Genomic DNA, 20,882 nt, shown 5'->3' with positions numbered 1-20,882 from the left:
GAAAAAATAAATAAATTCACAGACATTTGTCAAAATATTTGGTTATTATAGAAGAAAGTAATACGTGCAGGTTTGGAATGACATGAGGGTGTTATTATTATTTAAATTTTTTTATTATATTGTTTCTATTTTAGAAATCACTTGGCATTTGTGTGTGATTTGGGCATCAGATGGCCTGCAAACAGTCCATAGGTGGTCTGTGAGCATGTTTCCTGAACTGAGACTACGTGACATTTCCCTTCACAAAAATAGAAGCACAATGAATAAACGACTGAACATCTAAAATGATCATTCAAAGAATCCACCAATATTATTATAAGAAGAGTTGATGAACACAATGAAAAATGAACAAAAATTAAGATATTTTTAATGAATTCTGAGAGATTTCTGTCCCTCCACTGAAAGTCCAGGTAACTAAAACTTGGAGGATCCAAAAACTTCATAAAGGCATCCTAAAACTAATCCATATTAACCGAGCAGCTAAATCTAAGTCTTGTGAAGAGATACAATCACATTATATGATAAAAGCCTAAATGAAATCTGTTCATTTACATCTAAACAAAAGTATGAGCGTGATGTGTGAGATCCAATGAGGTTCTAGCATGTGGCGCCCACAAGTTTCTGTGTTTACTATATGTGGCATGCTCTATGTATGTGTTTAAATGTGAATAAAATTTAATCTGTTCATTATATAAAGTGATTGTATCGCTTCACAAGATTAAAACGCATAATTCATATGAATTAATTTACATTTAACTTCTAGGTTCTTCTAGGAGGGACAGAAACCATTGAGGTTTCATTAAAAAAAAATCTTAATTTGTTCTTTAAAGATTAAATTCTTATGGGTTTGGAATGACATGAGGGTGAGTAAATGATGACAGAATTTTCATTTTTGGGTGAACTATGCCTTTAAAGTTAACCCTGTTTTGCCCAGATCTTCTAATCTTCCCTTTCTCTTCCTCTCATTTTTCTCTGTTGACTGTCTCTTCCTGTAGCTGGGAATGCAGGAATGCTGGCTGCACAAGATTAATGGTGGCATGGTGCTGCTGAGTTTCTTCATGTTCCGCATCGCACTCTTCCCCTACATGTATTGGGCCTACGGCTCCCACTACGGCATCCCTCTCTACAGCGTTCCCTTCCATCTGCCGCTCTCCACTAACCTGGGCAACCTCTGCATCCTGTCGCCGCAGGTCTACTGGTTCGTCCTTCTCTGCCGTAAAGGCTACCGACTCTACAAGCGTCAGCAAGATGCTCAGAACCAGGCCTCTCCGCTGTCCTCGCCCGAGCCTCTCTCAGATATCTCCAAGGCTGATTAGTGAAGGTCTTTATCTAAAACAAACAATCAACCAACGTCACAGCTGAAGGCTACGACACTGCATCTACTACTGTTACAGTACAACCAAGACTTCATGTTAGACATACCCTTATTGCTCCTCTTCATTTTACTCTTCTCTGCTTTACTCCATTCCACGTACACACTCACAATTACATGTTCAACCATTACAATGCCGCTCCATTGGATTCACTGCAGTGACCTCCAGGGAACCTCTTTTAGGTCAGTTATCGAGGGCCAAGACCCTCTCTTCCTTCTCTGATTGGAGTATCTGTTACAGTTTGGACTAATGTCTTTAAATTTCATTGGAATTTAATTGGTTAATTTTTGTTTTTTTGTTTTTGTCCAATACATGAAATTCTGCCCCTTGTACTTAAAGTACAAAAATATTCTGGTTTAAATGAGGGAAATGATTAGGTGAGTGGCATAGCCATCATTATAATAAATTCATCAGATTAAACCCACAGTATTTCAGATTACATCAGAACAACATTTCACATCACTTCCCACTTGGCGCAAACCTCCGATCACATGGTAAGCATTTCCATGGCTGCAGTGCTGCTGTTCTTGTTTACAGCTCATTAGAGTTCTGTGAATGTGTTTGCACACACACACTGCCCTGCTGTGACTGTTTACACTCCTCTAACACACACCGTCCCACACATGCTCTGGAGGCTGCTAATGAATTCTGCTTCGCTTCTGCGGGCCTTTTGAGAATCTGAAGTCTTCCCATCCACATGGGGGCAGTAGAGAGTCGGTCTTTGTTTAAATCAGGGATGAGCAAGTTCAGTCCTGGAGGGCCACAGTCCTGGAGAGTTTTGCTCCAACCATGATAAAAAACTCACCTGCCTGTTGTTTATTTTGTAATTGGAAGAATCTAATTGGCTTGCTCGGGTATGTTTGATAAGGGCTGGAGATAAACTCTGCGGGACAGTGGCCGAAGTTGCTCATCCCTGGTTTAAATGGCATACACAGGACTCGAGTCTATAGGGGGATGGGGTCTTTGCAGGGTACAAAGAGTGAGCACATAACGCTTGGCATATCTTTTAGGTCGCATTATGCCCGAAAGCATCTCCAGGCAGTAGTCAAAGCAATAACACAGGGGGCTTCAAAGCAAGGGATTTTGGGTAGTTGGATAGCTCATGTGAACACATGGTCAAGGACAGATAAGTTGCATGCCACCTACTCTGAAAACTGATCTTTGTACATCTAAAGGGCACAATACTGGGTTCCTATGGTCTTGGGAAGAGGATGTTTGTGATTTTCATTTGTGGAACAGTCATCGTAATCTTTCATCATTTTATTTTGTTATGCTCAGCTCTACGGAGGAATAATCATTTCGGCTATAAATCACTTTTTATGATTGCTATGTCTACTAAATAATTTCTAGATTTCTAATCGTGGAAAAAGTCAGAAATTTGCTGGTCAAAAGAAGTGGGAACCCTGGTAATAGTGTCGTGTTTGTGAGTGTGAAGTGTGAAATGCTCTTGACATGGGGCATGATTTTTTTTATGAATCTTTCTATTAACTGAGCCTACAAGTTTGAGTTGTAGATAAATAATTGTATTTATTTATATATTGATGAATAGTGCAGTATAAATGGGTGATTTGCTGTTGCTTAGGGTCATTTGTAGGGATAATCTGTGGCACATGAGAGCTTGTGCAAGTGTAGCAAGGAACTCAGAAGCCTTTGTTTTTAGGGCTTTTAACATAACCTGCAGCATCTTTCATAATACATTTAGTGAATGCTGGCTGCCGTATTAATGCAACTAACGGTTCTAGATTCCATTAAGCATTTTCAGAAATGCTGAACTGTCTGATTCAAATGTTGCTCAGTACGTGGCCATGCACTCTTATTTAGTGTGTTTCTAAGACAAACTGGACCTAAAGGTTGCCTTTAGCAAGTGTGTTTGTGTGCAAGAGACAGAAAGAAGACTTATGTAACAGTGTGTATAAGCTCCCAGCTTACTCTTTAGGAGGCTGAACGGGGTCTTTGCTGGACTGAAAGAGCGAGAATGCATGTTTTGCTCTCCATTTCTAAAGCTTTAGTACTTTTCAAAACTAACTATGCAGTCTTTCAAGCTGCTGCTGCTTGTCTATGGCAACACTATGCTTTCTTTAGTTTTGCTGAGGTGGGATGCATTTGGCAGAGGAGTTGGCCATAATAATCATAATGCATGTTATGTTTCTGATGTGTTTTTTTTTTTTTTTTTTTTTTTAGTGTATCATGTCAATGCTTTTCACAGTTGTTTTTCTCAAAACCAACATTAATTTCTCAAATTTTCTCATTTTTCACTCATTCATTTTCAGATTAGACTGTGTTTTATAAGACATACCCATAATGTTATATATACACTATATGACCGAAAGCATGTGGACACCAAACAAGCATTTAAAATAAAATCAATGGGCATTAATTAGGAGTTAGTCATTCCTTAGCTGCTATAACATCTTAAATTCTTCCCAAACTGTCGAACAAAGTTGGATGCACACAATTCTGTCGAATGGCATTGTATGGCGTAGATTTGTTTTCACTTGAAATAAGGGGCCTATTGTTAATTATAAAAGGATGTCCACAAACTTTTGGCTGTGTAGTGTACGCCTAGAATATATGAACAGGTTTATATCCTGAGTTTTGAAATGCATGGAACATTACCATAAATCACTAAATGTACTGTCCAACAGGCTTATTTATGCCACACTTAACCTTTAAATCATAGTGCAGTGTATGATGCTGATAATCGTGTTTTTTTTTTTTTAATACTAGTCTAGTGTCTTCAAGGCCTCCTCTCTCAGCTCAGGGTTTGATAAAGACATTATCATTTATCAATTATTATTTAGAGATGAAAGATGAGACTGTGATTAAAAAGGATTTACATAAGACACATTTATAATTGAAAATATCTTTTTCAACACTTTTTTGGGTTTGGTAGACCAAAGATTCTTAGGCACTTTTTATAGACAAGTGACATGTAGCTAAACTGTCTGAGACTCCACATCATTGCCTTCCCCTTGCTCAACATCCACAGAGGATCAGATCTCTACAGGACGGGCTGTAATTATGGCTCAGGCAAAAAGACTGGAATTTCTCTTACTGGAATATTTGGCCACGTTGCTTTGTTGTTTTACTGTAAATTACAAACTGGGTGAATCTGATGAAAACATGTCCAGATCATATTTCACCCCCCAAAGCAGTAAATAATAAATAAATACAAATAAAATTAACATTAAGCCAATTTTCTAATGTTAGATCGCATGAGAAATGAACATGTTTAATTGTCATAAAATAAAAAAGGCTTAATGGTCATGTAACGGACTTCATTTTCTTAAACATATGACCCAGACATGCTTTTAACAGGTTTTGTGAGAAGGACAGAAGTTGAGAAATAAGAGGTGTAGATGTTCAGGAGTGTTATCAGCTGCTATGATTTTTAATACATATCAAAACTAGTCTTGACTCTTGCTGGTTTGATGGGTGCTTTGCTTGGAGCTTTATAGTCTACTGTAAATGGATGTAACGGAGGAATGGATGAAGGCAAGTATATGCATAAAAGTCTGAGGATAGAAAATTGAGCTATATTAAATATTATAATATCTATAAAAGTTTTGTTTTACCCCCAAACTATGTGTTGTCTGGAATATCGTAAAATACAGTGCCTTGTATTAAAGTTGTGTGTGATTGACACAATCTCAGCGCACAGCAGCCCTGGGCAGGTGGTGTTTTAGGTTGTGACTGTCTCTGCTCACACTTTTGTTTTATGTTCGGAGTACATTACACAAAACTAAGAAAAATCTCTGCATCATCAGGCACAGTGTATTGTACACTTTAACCCTTTATGCTAGTAGGTTTGATTTTAATGTATAATTTGAATAAATTGTTACAGCTAACTTTGTCCTTCAAAGTCTTAAATTGTTAAGTGAGGTTCTGTATGCTTGCTGTGTTGTCTTTATATTTGCACTCTTAGAGCTAATTTAAAGAAAATCTAAACTCTAAAACTCTATAATGTTACCCAGTTTTCTGAACTGCATCCATTCCTCATGAAACGATAGGACAATGTATTGGCCGGTTTAAATTCATGTTACGCACCTACAACTAGATTTTAGCATGGGTTGAGAAGCATCTTATCTTCCAACACATTCCACACTCCGTTCAGCATTATTAATGTTAGAGGCCAGTGGGAAAGGAAACTTTTCAGAGAACTGGGAAGTTGCCAGAAAGCATGTTTGCATTATCTGTTTCCTGCTGAGGAAAACTTGTTTCCTTGCTATGTCAGCTTGACCTCAAAGCATGATTTCATTGTGATTTTCCTAATGCACAACCTTTAGCACTCCCTGCCTCTTATTTTTGATCACATTTTGATTTTCACACATATATTGTATCAGATTTCATATAAATATATAGTTTTCTGTTTGTTTGTAGGATGACATCTTAAGAACTCCTTTTAGAAAAGGGATACTGAGTGAAACTAATATAAACACTTAATTGAGCTTATTTTCTTGAAACTTGTAAATCCAAACACCACTTTGGAGAAAATAAATCTGATTTGGTGAATTCTTTTAAACTGAGCTGCCTTTGTTTACTAAAAAAGCTGCGTGTTAACATATCACTGATACATACACAACATAACAGAGGAAACGAATGTGAAAAAAAAAACGGCATTTATAACCTATACACTACGAACTTCAATAAATACTTGATACCTCTTTTTATTTTTTCCACAGACAAGGTGTAATACTATACATTTTAACTTACTTCACTCAGAGCATCAACCAGCACAAAGTATGACATTTTCAGTACAATTATGCACAAATAGCTCATCAGATGGTCTGAGACAGAAAGGTCAAGACATCCCTTAGATTGTACAAAACTTCTGCTCGAGTTTGTTGTCCTATTGGTCCACTCAGGCAACCTAATCTCTTCTGGAGGGATGGAGCACCTCTTGATTGGTGGGAAACAGGAAGATTGCACAAGATGTCCCTCGTGATAAGGTCTTCCATTATACTGTGAGGAACACGTAACAGTCCTGAAGCTGATGTTCATCTGAGGTAGTATTCAATGGCAGCAGAGAAAGCAGCAAAACCTCCACAGCCCAGAACTCCAGCTTTAAGACCAGCTATTGAAGAGAGGAACAGCTTACTCATATAGTCCAAATAATAATAACAGCCCTAAACAATTACCACACATCTAAATCCTTCCAAGTTCAAAAATTACCTCTGAATCCAATGGCACCTCCTGTAACACAGCCACTGTATACTGCATTTTTCCAGTCAGACTTCCCACGATGCTAGAAGAGAGAAATAAAACCATTCTTCATACAGAAGATCAGTACTGAAAAATTGGTCTTTGAAAAATCTCTACAAAACATCCTACAAGGAATGGATGAGTAGAAAGAATGCTCAAATATACAACCACTAGGTGGCGCCATTACTCCATATTAACCTGAGCAATATTTAGCAGCAGAAGCAAATGCAAGTACATTTTATTTTTTAATTTGAATTAATTAGTCAAACGTGTTTGAAATTGTATACTGCTAGTATTTCATACAGTCTACATCAGTATATAAAAAAGATGGCTAGTACATTTAAGTGGATAGATAATGTAAACACTAAAAAATGTCCTGTGTCCCATTTCGAAGGTTGCAGATTGCGTTTGTCGGCTGCATACGTCATTGAGGCTGCTTCATTTCAGTAAACTGCCACTACATTACAAAGTCAAAGAAATTACTCTTCACTAGGAATAATTGTCAATATTATCATGGTTCCCGTTCTGAAAGAAGACATCCTTTATGTATTACATATGCAGTAATCTACAATTTTTTTCCCCCTAGGACTTAAAAGTTGCCACGTGATAATGTGTGTTTATTTAGACTCAACCTCAGACATCATGTCCATGGACCGTTGGCTGAACATCTGATGCATAAGCAAAGACTCTAATATTGAAATGCCCTGTCCAAATACCCAGATTTGCGGTCATGGCCACTTGAGAGTGTGTGTACGCGACAGGAAGTAGTGCGCTGTCCCATGACTTAAAAATGCCAAAGTGCAGTGCCCTTAATGCACTATCTCAAATACCGCTCCGAGGCTAAATCCCATGATTCCCATCATGCATTATGTTCGGGAACTCGCGTGCCCCGAAATCGTGAGAATTTAATTTAAACTAAATTCGACATTACATATAATTTGGTAAATAAAACAAAGTGTTGCACATTTTATTGGTGCAAACATGAGTAGCCTATGTGTATTTTGTAGAACATTTACAACTGCTTTTAATCCCTTAATTAGAGGCACCATAATTTTAAAATGCAAAGTATAAAAAATAAAATAAAAAAAAGCTCTGTAAACACTTGCATTTTTTGCTAAACTACAAGTGTGTCCCAATGGGTAATCAAAAGTTCTACACACACATGCAGTCTTCACACCTACTTGAACACTTGGGGCAAACAGGAAATACGTCATGCAAGTTGACAAGTGGTCCAGAACAAAGACTATTTGGGCAGGGCAAAAGACGGTTTACTCCTATTACTTATGAATGGGAGAAACTGCAATGCACAATATGGCTGAATACATCCCGCCTTCAAAATAAAAGAGTCAGGAATAAAAGAAATCATTGCGTCACTGCAGCTGCTGTTAGAAGCTCCGGTTCCCATAGAAACCTGAGACAAACACATAAAATAGTGCTGAACTTTATTACAAAAATTGAAAAACAGTACTGATAATGAAAATGTACTGGACTATAATATGAATATATGAATTATACCTTGATAGTGATACTTAATTCATAGTGCATTATTGTTAAGAGAAACGACTTTAAAAATGTAAAAATGTATTAGTAAATGTTGAAATTAACAATGAACAATACATTTATTAACCTTAGTTAATGTACAAATTGAATCTTATTATAAAGTGTTACCATTTCACATAAATCCAAACAGTCATGCTTAAAGATGGCCATCTTTAAATATCTACACAAAAGGCCATAGACAGATATGTATATTGTATGTATACTGTCTCACTTTATTTGCTTCTATTTTAGAACACTTGATTATCTAATAAAAAATAACTTTGAATTGAAAGCATTTCTGATTCATGTTGTTTTCTGTCAGCTACATAACGATACAGTTTATTTTCTCATGTCACTAGCTTTAAATATGCAACTTTGCTGCATAAAGAGTGCACAAAAGGGACCAGCTGGACATACACTAATGCAAATAGATGGTAACAATCAAGACATTAAACAATTAGATCGGGCTTGTGTGTTTTTTTTCCCCCACATTTTTTTAACCGCTTGAGAAATTACTAATAATAGTGTCCTCTCAGCCTCGACGGCAAACATACTGCTGTTCTCCACTAATGCAGTCAACAAATGAATTACTTTATAACAATATGAAAACATGTACTGTATAATCAGGGCTCGACATTAAGCATGTTCACACGCTTGTCCTTCGGACAAGTAAATCTTCCATCCACTTGTCCGAGTAAAAATGTGCTTGTCCGGAAAAAAAAAAAATATTTTTGTGTGTGTTGTAAATAAAATTTATTCTGAAGCAATATTCTCACCAGTGTTCAATCAGCTTTGACATATGCATATTTGTGATATTTTTACCTTTTATAAAGGGCATTTTCCCCTAATCTTATTAAATATAGGCTATGATTCAGATTTCCTTTTATATTCTTAAATTGGATCAATAAATTAAATTAGAAGATGACACTGGCTGTTACCAGTCAAATTAAATAATTTACACCTGCATTAAATAATGTTATGAGATTGTTTTAAATATTTTTTGAATATACAAATAAATGTTGGAAAGATGAAACTAAACCACCAGTAGGTGGCAGCAGGTGACCGTCCGAATGAGTGAGTCATTGAGTCGATTCGTTCAAACGCTGATTCATTCAAGAATGAGGAGGTCGTTTACAAATAATTAATTGAATCTTTGATTCTATCGATTCATTTAAAACGCTGAATCATTCACTAACACACACTGTTGCTGTGACACGCGTTCTGCTGTGATCTTTTGGAACAATTTTCGCTGCTGAAATAGAACAAAAACACTCAATATTGCATCAAAATGTAAGTGACGTAATGTTAATAATTGTTTATGGAGCTGTCATTTGAAATCAGTGTCCTTTTCAGTCGTGATGTTATTCAGGAAAACAGCACTCTTGGGAATGTGACGTTCTGTATCATATTATAAACATAAATAAACACATTTCTACATTTTTAAGGTAGTGTGTTAACTGAGTTTCTCTGTGTGAGCGGTGCACATTTGTCTCGATTTCTCCTCGAGAGGCTGCGCGAGCATAAACAGTGCGTTAGTTACCGTCAATTCATTATACATTATTATCATTCACTGTCAATCGCCACTAACAGTAATGAATGCAGAATCATTCTTGCATTTGGGTGATTCCCTAGTTATTTTTGTTAATGACGTTTTATCAGGCTACTTGTCCGTCGGGCAAGTAAAATTCTCTTTCACTTGCCCCTTCAAAAAATCCACTTGTCCCGGACAAGCGGACAAGTGTTAATGTCGAGCCCAGGTATAATACACCGTTCCATTGTCTTTTTAAATCTTCATCTGAAATTTCTGAAATGTTTTGACACACAGCCTTGCGTCAGCAACAGACGCAACCAGGAAAAACTATCTGTATGGATTTTTTCCCGATAACCGATTGTTCCAGCAAAACCTATCAATCAGTCAACCTCTATTAAGGCGCACAAAATTGTAAACACTTTGGGAGTTTTGAAATAGTCATCTGATTGGTTGAATTTTACAGGATTTCCAGAAGACGTGCGTGTCGTGTTCTTTAATGGTCCATCTGGAAAAACAGCGGTCGTTACACAAAACCCCCTCATGGAAGAAAGCCGTCATGTTTACAATTGTAACAACGAGTGCTTAATCGGGATAAACTCAACACTGGATTTTCAAAAGTATGTGAAGATCACGGCATAGACTTTTTAAAAGATGTCCAAGAGTTTTGCTTGAGGCACTTAGTCGAAATTATATTTTAACTTGTTTGCCGACTGGATATGGGAAGATTATTATTTCCCAAGCCGGACCAACCCTTTGCAAGCACTTGGAATGATTCCCTAGTGATCCAATTTTATTAGTTGTGTGCCCTCTCACATTGATTATAAAAGATCAGGTAACCGAGAAGGGGATATCAGCAGCATATGAGGGATAAACATGAAAGAACAGACGCTGACATCGCAGCTGGCCTATTTAGTTTTGTGTTCGGTTCTCCCAAAAACTGCTTGTTGGCATTAAAAAGCGGAGAGATATGCTCCAAACAGATGTTTGCATGTCATTAATGATCTAAGGTTGCACTGCGGTCTGTTATTGTTGGGAAATCGACTTTACATTTTCACGCCTAAACATAAACTCTGATTGGTTGCTTTACATGTCAGTCAGACTCTTTGGGGGTTCTTGGCCAATAAAAGCTGCAATGGGAGTCCAAACCTTCTGCTGACAGTCTGATGTATGAGGTCAAATGAACACTAGTCTGGCTATGCGAGACTAGTTTTTATTTGATTAGAGAAAAAGGAGATGACACAATCGAATGTAGTCTGACAGACAAAATAAGACAACGGTAATGTTACTTACCGATTCTATGAGACACTCCGTGCATGAAAACATTGCACCCACAATAGCAAAGTTTTTAGCATATGACATTCCTCTCTGCCCCATGTCTCTCAGCACCTCCCTTGCTGTGGGGGTCTTTAGGGGGTCTTTGGGATCAAGACCAACATTAGAGTCAATTCCAGCTGTGAAGACACCAAAAGCACCTCCCAAGACAAACCCTAAAGGAGAGAGAAATGCTGAATTTGAGCTGTTGATTTTGATTCTGATTTAAATATATATTGATATTGAGAATATCACCTGTCTCATCACAAAACCTCGCATATGAATTATCATCCACATATAAATAATTTGTATTAACTCAATAAATATTGCAATGTACTATATGGCTTTGCATTACGCAGTATTTTAGTAGGCTATGAAATATACCACAATATGCCCAATTCTTGAGTTACTGTGTTCATTGATAAGCTGTTGAACTGTCAAACATGTCAGCACATTTATTTGATCAGGTATATGGAACCAGTGTAAAACGTGTTAAATGTCTATCAATGGAATACCTCCGACACACGCTATCAGTGATTTAAACGCGCAGCTCTCCATTCCCCTCTCGATCATCTTCTGCTCCTCTGTTTTCTGAGGACTCGGCAAAGCACCCATAACGGTCGGATTCAAGTCTTTAATCTGTCTTTTGTCACCAATAAGGTGATCCAAAAGAAAACTGTACTGTAGTGGAACATTTTCCGCAGATGAAACAGTTGCCGATTGACCTGTAGTAACTGAGAGTGATGCATCCGTGCTCCTTGCGGGCGCAGCCATGTTAAAACAAAGCATGTTTTAGTCACGTTACAAGGAGGTTAAACAAGAGCACATTCGTCAATATTCATACGAAAAACGACCAAATAACATAAATAATGCTTATTTTTAAAGTCCCGTAAAAACTCATTATATTATATGTGTACCCCACGCGACATTTACAAATTAATTTCTAATAATAATAATAAGAGTAGTAATCGGTTCTGCAGATTCGACAGAAAGGGAGGTGACCTTTGCATTGGCACTGCAGTCCACCTATCACGACTGTCCTGTGACGTTGAGAATGTTTTATATAATAGAATTTTGTGTGTGTGTTCTGAATCCTAAAATTATTTACTTTTCTTATGATTACTTACGACTCTTTGAATATATTTACAATATTATTATGTTCCTATATCTTGAATAAACAAAGATGTGTAGACTGTTTCTGATCCTCTCAGAAGCTTAAATGCAAATATCAATAAATATGAAATATGTACACGCCAACTACAATACCCAGCGTGCCCCTCGTTCACTGCACCAAATGTCTCGCGCGCCTCCTGGCGGGGAAATAGGTTTTGGCGCTCGAGCATCTTCAGTTGGTAGCAGTGGCCAGCGGCGCTCCTCTGTGTCAGGGAACAGGTGAGTAGGTGAATATCATTGTTTTTTTGTCTCGGAGACTATATTGTCGTTGCAGTGATTCGGTTTCGTTTATTTTATCACTTCAAGAAATCATTTATAGTCATCAGTACTTACCCGCACTTTTATCAACGGATGTTGTTTTCGTGTTGCGCGCGAGAGTGAACGAGCTGCTGTTTTAAACGGTGACCGCTGTCTGGCTGATGGGCTTTCTCACCGGCCCTTAAGTGTGATAAAGATAGCGATTTAAAGCTCACATATACTGCTTTTATTTTATATGATTTCCGCTTGATGTCTTCTCTGGATAGCGACACAGTCAGTGTGGTGAAATACTGCAGTAACGTAGTTCTATCTTGAGAGCTGTGTAAACTAACGTAGAGACATGAAGCTCCAGTCACTACGGAGATGCAGTGACGGTATTTGACATGTCATATTTCATTTATTTGAAAGCGTTTGGTTTATGAAGGGAACTGAATAGTGAAAAGTCTCAGTGTTAAGATTGTTCAGATGTAGATAGTAGTGTTCAGAATTGATGGACAACTTAATTTCAATGAAAAATCGATCTATCTGTCATTCTGTCTTGTGTGTGTGTCAGTATTAGTAATTTTCGGGATTTCGAAAAAGGGTCTCACGAATTGTTGACTCAAACTTCTTAAGAAAAATACTTTTTGTGGTATAACGTTACTTGTGATGTAGTGACATGCAGTGATGTTTGTTGATGTTTTCCGATGTGGGTAATATCATGAACAAATATTTTCGTCCATTCAAATGGTCTAGAATTTATAGGATTTACAGTAGTTAGTTGTGTTTTGAAGCACCTCCACTCTTCTCACCATTTGTTTTTAGTTAGAGTTGCTATATTGTGCAGCTGTAGCAAATATTCTTGTTTTTGCTATGGGTGTCTGTGAGAAGTTGCTGTCTGAATTTGAATAGATCTCCAAAGGCTTATTAAGTGCTCACACAAATTTTGATATGGCCACAAATCTGCTTTTTACTTATTGTACTTATTCTCATTAATTAACAGCGCAGTTGAAAACATTAAAGATACTGAAAGGCATAATTATGAAATTGTAAAGCACCTGGTTCTTCATGCTGTCAAATGTTATCTTGGCGTAACTTAAAGGGGCTATATGCGTTTTTCTGAAATTTAAACTCGCGACTGACACCTGTGGCCAAAAAACAGAACTGCTCTTATTTTCTGCTCGCTCTCGCAGCGGTGGTGACGTCACATCCGCAGACAGCGCGGGAAAAAACGACCCGCCAGAAAATAGGAAAAATAGGATACAGGCTTATAGGTGCACCCACTGTGAGCGGACAAGGTGTCAGTATGCTCATCAGCAGATGTTTGAGTCATAAATAGTAAAATAAAAAGGCTATTGTTACGTTTATTTTGGGGGAAATGTTGCATATAGCCCCTTTAATGCTGTTGGTTATTTTATTTTCTAGACATGTTGATTAGTTTGTATTGTTCCTTCTGGTTGAGTACAGCTATTTCTATATCGAAACTTATAATGTAAGATATAAAACAAAATGTAGCCGTCCGTAAGTCCATAATTTTTGGAGTTTCAGAGTGAATCAGCTTTCGTAACTACAGCTTTGCATACAACCTAAAAATTAAACTGATCTAAACATGCCCTTTCCAGAGGAAATGTTTAGACTTCTTTTGCATCTTCATAAGTCAATCAAGTAAATCAGTCCTGGGTGTAGTCAGTCCTCTAGTGTGATTACATATCGATTAAAAGAACCCCTATGGAAAACAAGTAATTTTTCATTTGAAAACTTTCATACTTCTCCTTTCACCAACCAAAATAAAGCTAAAAACAGCCTATAAGTAAAACTTCCCTGAATCACCCTGTGTCTAGCTATTTGTAGGTAATTACAGCCTCAAGTTTTTTTCTGGGTAAACCATCGAAGGAAATAGCAAGTGTGTCTCTGGCATAGACAGCTAAGCTCTCTAGAACACACACTGCCCTAAATAGAGCTCTCTGCATCTCTATGACTCTATACTGCAGCAGTCTGATCAGAATAAAATCCCTGCTTCCACAAATGATAAGTTTAAATATTTTTTGCTTTTTATTATGTATACTAGAGTGTTTTTGTACGATGCAGCATTTTTTGAGGTCATACCAGCAGTTAAGACATCTTTAAACCTTTAATATATGTGTAATTGAGTTTTTTTTAATAGTCATATAGACCTTGACTGGTAATTAAAGTATATCAAAAACACTTAAGTATATCTTTGATAATTTAGGAAAGTATTGACATGATACAGCCCAGTTTCCTGGTCACATCATCCCCATTGCTCTAACAAAAGCACACTTACAGATGAAGTCACTATAAATAGTCTTTTGCCTCTGGAAAATAAGGATGCTCCGATCGATCGGCCGCAGATCGGTATTGGCCGATAATCACATTCTATGAATTGATTGGTAGTCACTAAATTCGCCGATTTCTCCCGAAACCGATCGCAATTGACCTATCTACCGACCTATCCCCTCCCCTCGAACGCAGATGAGCCAATTGCAGTTTTGAGTATCAGTTGCGCTGGGACCGGAACTCGGACATCTTTAGGTGTCAGCGCCATAGAGAAACATTGGAAAATCCGAAACTCTCATCGGTTTGATGGTGTTTATGCTACAAAAATGCTAAAATGTCATGCCTGAGGTACTGTAACACTGATTCCAGGGATCCTGAGAGGATTTTCTGTTTGCATTACTCTTGTTAAGTTACGATTAAAGTCCCTGCTAACATACAAACCGAAATAACTAACTGTTCTCGCGTCATGTAACACTGTAACTTAGATTAAAAAGGTCTACATTTCAGTGCCTCTCCATATTAAACTGGTTTTATATGTAAATTAATTTAATTTTAGATATGTTTAAGGTCTACATTATCTGTCCTACTAAGGAGGACTCCTATTTTGATGGGTATTATAGTCTACGGGTAACGAAAGGAAGAGCTCGCACGCAGAATCGGAGTTGTTTTGCAGATACAAAGTTTACCAGTTATTAACTGCACCCTCGAAAAGGCATACGGTCTGTGTATACGTTTGTTTACTGTTGGTTGTATGAGTGTTTTTGTGTAATTTGCTGTGTATGTTAATGGTAATGCAACGGAGAGAGATAGTTTGTTAATGAAACGTTAATGCGCACTTCTTATGCTTTGTTTGTTCAGCTCTTACGATGATTTTTTGGAGTGAAAAAGGACATAAACTTGATAAACCATCAGTAAAGTTTGGCCATTATTCGGACGGGATATACGCTACATTCTGTGTCCAAAAACATCTTGGGATAAGGTTTTCACACTGACAGCTGTCATTGTAAGATATAACAACTCCGTTTGTTTGTCCGAGTTAGCAACAGTAACTAAGGGGGGCGGGGCTTACCGATAGGTCAATTTGATGATGTAAAACCATCAAATTCACTGCCAACTAGAGCTGCACGGTTAATCGTTACAAGTTTGCGATCTCGATTCCGACACCTACGCGTATCTTATTTTTAAATGACAACGATTCCGCTATGTCTATTACTAGGGATGCACCGATTGTACGACAACCAAAATTATTCGGTCAAGTAAAAAGACTGAATAAATTTAACCGAACAATGACGTTTTTGAAGACGCGATCAAATATAGCAACCAGCGCGTGTGAGAGAGAGGCGGGCACGCTTCTAAATGCAGCAAACATGTCGGAAGTGTGGAAGCATTAAAGTGTCCAAGATAGACACAAAAATGGCCGTTTGCAGACACTGTCTAAGCACCCTCAAATGCAAGCCAGAGCACACTCAGTTGATACTGTAATAATATATTGGCAAATGCTCCAGTGCATATTTGTGTCTGTAGAACGTCAAATGTATCCATTTGCAACGTGTTTCTGCAGCGGTGACAACCTTGCAAAACCTCTCATGAACAAACAAACAAAGTGTAGACATGAATCGACGTAAGTAAGATATTTATTGTGCATTGTTAGCAGCTTCATTGAACTTTGTGCTTTGTGAGATCGCGAGGAACTGACATAGCGACAGCGTTTAGTGGTGGTAAATGGATCGGTCTTGGCTCGCTTTCGAGTCTACAGTCTCTATAATCCATTGACTAAAGCTATTTTTCATGTTGCAAAAAGGATTAATGGCCAATTGCATGGTGCAAAGTTTCGGAAGTGACAGTGGAATAGTAAAACATTAAAGCAATGTAAAGGCAGACAAATAGATTAATAGAAAAATATTTGTTGCAAAATATTTTTTAAATTCTAAATCATTTTAAATGTCTCACTGTACACTCACTGCTGTGGTGGAGCCGTTTCTTAGCCTACATCTGCACTTTAATAGAGCACCCTCAGTGATTTCAGAAGCACCCTCAGTGATTTGATTATGGTACCTGTAGGCATAATAGGCCAAAGATAAGATAAGATGGCCAAATAAAAATATGTTTATTATTTTTTTTACTTTTTTTATTTTTATTTTAAGTTATATTGTGCTTTGTTTATATAATGTCTGCTGGAATGCTTAAACATTTTCAGTGTTAAATAAATATTTTAAAATTGTAGTTTTGTAGAATTTTTGTAGAAAGAAAAAAATCGAAAAACCGCATTCGGTATTCGGCTTTGGCTTCGGCCAAGTGTTTTATTATTATTCGGTTCGGCTTTGGACAGAATTTTCATTTCGGTGCATCCTGATCTATTACCATGGCTGTTTCACGTCATGCGCGAGCAGCGCATATTTTTTGCTGCCAATGTTAATGAATGAGAAAGTCAGCCGTCAGGCTTCCGATGTGAACGCTCTAATTAATTGATGGAAACAGACTTGTTTCAGAGCAAGCGTTTTCAATTCATTCCTATGGAAGTTGAGCATGAAGCTCAGCCATCTCTCATTCATTGATATGGGCAGTAACAAAACCCGTGCTACTCACACTCTGCTGACGATGTGAAACTGCCCATGTTATTGAATGACAGGTGTCCACTGGCGCGAAGCAAGCGAGAGAGTTCAATGAAAATAAAGAAAACAAACAGGATGACACTTCTGCCGTCGCAGTTTCCTTTCTGCAAACTTGTTTTTGGAGCGCGTCACAAATTAACCGAAACTCAGCATCTACTAGGCTACTTGTCGCACATTTTTTTCTTTTGTTAGCACATGTCGCGTCTAGGACACCGAATGCTTCATTCAGTGAATAATCACCAAACTGAAGTTGTGAACAAAGTGGCGTTGATGCGTGAGTACAATACAATAACAACGAGTTGGACATATGTAATGTAATTTAATGGAAACCGATGCGAGTGGCGCGGCAGGATTTTGAACATCCTCCGGTCAGGTGTCGTAGTAAAACTCATAACAATGTGCTCGAGGACTCTCTGTCGTCCATCGGACTGCCTTTAATATTCTCCATAACTTAAATATTGTAGTACAGCTGTATAGTTTAGTATAACTTGTTTAAAAGTCAGTGGTAGGGCTGGGCGATAAAACGTTAACGATATGTATCGCGATTCACGATAGACACGTAATCAATATCAATAAAAAATGCGTTCGATAATGTAATTTAAAAAAAAAAAATTTTTAAAAGCACGTCTCATTCGTTTGGGGACGTGTTTATACTCTGCGCGCTCGCCGTTGTGCTATTCTTGACTTTGAGAGTTGCCATTTCAACGGGGAACATTCAAGCTGCTGGAGAGGACGTGTTGACATTTCTCTGTTTCTCGTAAGTTAGATATTAAAAAAAAGTTCAACAACTGCTTCAAATTGGTTAAGTAACATTACCCACAGCACATGTCACAAAATGATTCCGACTAAAAGTCAGCACATGTAAACACCAGATCGGTTTAGATATGGTCTCATGTAAACAGTCCACCGAATCTTTCAATCGGAATGATTTTAATCGGAATGACAAAAAAGTGCGCATGTAAACGTGGCTAATGTATATTATGAGAAAATAAAAGTGTTTTTGACCTTAGTTGCACGCAAAACTATTGTAGGAGACCTAGGGCTGGGAAAAAAAATCGATTTGATGTAAAAATCGAGTTGGTAGGTCAAATCGATTCATATTTTCCAAAAATCGATTTTTTAGATTTTTTTTCTCCCCCTCTGCAGTATAGCGCAATACATACATTTTGCATTCGCCAAATCTTCCTTCAGGGTTTCCGTAGCACACTCAACGGGCGGCGCAGCCCTCTGCCCCTCCCCTCTCCCGAGGGCAGCGCATGGATACACAAACAATATGGCAGAAACAGCCGGCGAAAGAGAGCAGCTCCTTCCAAAAAAATGTTCTTCGACTTTAGTCGTGTGGAATTGGTTTGGATTTACGGCATCTGATGAGGAACAGACAACACCTCGATGCAAACTATGTCTTAAGGCTGTTGTTTCTGGCAGCAGTACGACAAATCTGTTTCAGCATTTAAAGCGAAGACATGCGGCTGAGTGGGAGAAGTGTTGCCTTCTTCGAAAAGAAAACCACTCTAGTGGCGTTAGTGCTAGCACCCCGTTTGCAAAGCAAACAACTCTTCAACAACCGAGCTTGCCTCAAGCCTGCTGTTGTTGATAGGCTCATTTTCCTTGCAAAGAATGTTTAAAATGCAATTACATTTTTTATGGCGAATGGTGTTACTGTTTACATGTTCAATTAACTAAGAGTTACCTCAGGATTTTTTGTTGTTTATTAGCTCAACCCAAATACAGTATAAATAATTTGGATGTTTAACAATCTTTGTTGCACACTGCACAGTGACTTTTCAGTTAGATAAAGGGTTTGCCGTTGCAATTTTATATTGATGCACTTTAATTAAATATAATAAATATATATTTTTAAAATATATGTACAGTTTGCAATTATTTTGTTTTAAATGGGGGGCGGGGAAAAAAAATCGAATCGAATCGTAAATCGAGTTTTTTATTAAAAAAATCGCAGATTTCTTTAGGGGGAAAAATCGCCCAGCCCTAAGGAGACCTCCAAAACTAAATTAAGAACCTTTAAAGCTACACTGTGTGATAATTTCCCCCATCTAGCGGTGAAAAGGTATATGAACATCCAGTGAATATTAGTTTCTGTTCCTCTCAATTCCGAATTCGTTTTAACTCCTACGGTGGCCGATTTAGTCCAAGATTAACATGGCTTCCAGTTCGACTTCGTCCACATTCGACACGGTGCCATCGAGTGTTAAAACGCGAAAGGCGAAGCTTGAATTACGGGTATGTCCCTCTTTGGCTAATGTACTTTCAAGATGGAGGGGCAACATGGCGACCCGCATTCGAACCCCTCACCCGTATGTATTTTCAATGGCATATTATAAACTTACGAGAATATTTATTACTTGAAAGAAGTAAATATACATTAATGAGCACATATTTTTTTGAAAGAACTAAGTGTTTTTAGCTAAGAATAAACTAAAAAGGTTACACAGTGTAGCTTTAAAATAGCATAATAGGGTATTCAAAAACATGTAGGCACTTGTAGGGTAAATATAAATGAGACGATATGAATAAATGATTTGCTTCTGCAACTAAAAATTTATAAATAAACCATTAGTTCTTATGTAGCCTGTGTGTGTGGTTGCTTGAATGTGAGTATGTGTAAAGTAAAGGCTAATTACATTACATTAAGGATGTTGCTTACACAGCAGCTCAGCATCACACATCCCACCGCAACACCACACTATGTCACAGCTCTGGTCTAATCAATGAGACTATTAGAAGAGAACTGATTTCAGTGCAGTTATTTTAGTAACAGCAATGCTCAGTGTAGCGTTTTAGGGTTACATATATTATTAAATTAGCTCAATAGGGAATTATGGGTATTAATATTTAGGGATTTATGATTAATCATAACAGGTTATAATCGAATCATAAATCTCCAAAATCCCCCAAAAAGGGGAATACCTAACCTAGGTATTTATGCAATATATATATATATATATATATATATATATATATATATATATATATATATATATATATATATATATATATATATATATATATATATATATATATATATATATATATATATATATATATATATATATATATATATATATATATATATATATATATATATATATGGTTAACAACAATTTATTGCAATTAACTACGGATATATATTAAATAATCACAGAATAACCTCTAAGGAGTTGATTCAAAATGATTCCTCTGATGCGTTCCATTTAACGAAGGCGCAGTACAATCCTTATCAACTCTCACAAGGTCTTCTACCCAATTTTCGGTAAATTTTATCCCTTTGGCCACAAAGGATACATTTTCCGAACTATGATATTAATTAAAGCATTCAAAGATAATTATAAGAGCTCGTAGCTTAGATCTGACATTAAAGGGACTCATGTTTTGTGAGTGGCAACAATGACAATCAAAACGTGGATACAATGGTTTTAATAACTGATAAGATTAAATACGACTAAATAAAGAATACATGTATATACAAAATAACGGAAAGTCAACGAAAGAGAATGAAGAGGATAGAAATAGAGGGAGGACAGAAGGGTATGATCGGGTCCGTTCCGACACTTTTCCAAACGTAACCACTAGAGCCAGCAAGAACCATTA

General features: G+C 37.2%; 3 protein-coding genes across 6 annotated transcripts in view; 2 read left to right on the top strand and 1 right to left on the bottom strand.

The window, feature by feature from the left end:
• tlcd3a (TLC domain containing 3A) overlaps positions 1-5,892 on the top strand; it is a 45,251-nt gene extending 39,359 nt beyond the window's left edge. Inside the window, exon 5 of the mRNA XM_079816123.1 lies at positions 996-5,892. Coding sequence (XP_079672249.1) covers positions 996-1,316 — 321 coding nt within the window. The 3' untranslated portion in view covers positions 1,317-5,892. The remainder of the gene's footprint in view (positions 1-995) is intronic.
• Positions 5,893-5,974: 82 nt separating this feature from the next.
• Positions 5,975-11,739, bottom strand: timm22 (translocase of inner mitochondrial membrane 22 homolog (yeast)). Of its 3 annotated transcripts, XR_013816429.1 has the most exons (5): positions 11,472-11,732; positions 10,936-11,132; positions 7,208-7,986; positions 6,546-6,618; positions 6,026-6,447 (listed from the first exon to the last, which is right to left on the bottom strand). XR_013816429.1 is itself a non-coding variant. In XM_079816125.1 (4 exons), the coding sequence occupies exons 1-4, from the start codon at positions 11,728-11,730 to the stop codon at positions 6,371-6,373; spliced, it is 606 nt and encodes a 201-aa protein (XP_079672251.1). In that variant the 5' UTR covers positions 11,731-11,739; the 3' UTR covers positions 5,975-6,370. The 3 variants fall into 3 exon arrangements, 1 of the variants encoding a protein (XP_079672251.1); XM_079816125.1 differs by lacking the exon at positions 7,208-7,986 and having other exon boundaries at positions 5,975-6,447; positions 11,472-11,739; XR_013816428.1 differs by having other exon boundaries at positions 6,025-6,447; positions 6,546-7,986.
• A 535-nt stretch (positions 11,740-12,274) lies between these two features.
• Positions 12,275-20,882, top strand: part of specc1 (sperm antigen with calponin homology and coiled-coil domains 1) — a 270,540-nt gene continuing 261,932 nt past the window's right edge. The window contains exon 1 of one of the 2 annotated variants that reach the window (XM_079816099.1): positions 12,275-12,348. The gene's annotated coding sequence lies outside the window, so the exon portion shown is untranslated. The remainder of the gene's footprint in view (positions 12,349-20,882) is intronic. The other variant, XM_079816100.1, reaches the window with a different exon arrangement.

Source organism: Gobio gobio (assembly GCF_949357685.1).
Source record: "Gobio gobio genome assembly, chromosome: 4".
Lineage (NCBI taxonomy): Eukaryota > Metazoa > Chordata > Actinopteri > Cypriniformes > Gobionidae > Gobio > Gobio gobio.
The sequence above is the reverse complement of the archived record's forward strand: the minus strand, read 5'-3'. Positions and strand labels throughout refer to the sequence as shown.

Excerpts from the sequence above, each read along its gene's own strand:
- timm22 (XM_079816125.1), bottom strand. The coding sequence starts at position 11,730 with ATGGCTGCGCCCGCAAGGAGCACGGATGCATCACTCTCAGTTACTACA. Across the intron at positions 11,133-11,471 it reads ACTGATAGCGTGTGTCGGAG|GGTTTGTCTTGGGAGGTGCT; the intron begins GTATTCCATTGA and ends TCTCTCCTTTAG. Across the intron at positions 6,619-10,935 it reads CGGAGTGTCTCATAGAATCG|CATCGTGGGAAGTCTGACTG; the intron begins GTAAGTAACATT and ends TCTCTCTTCTAG.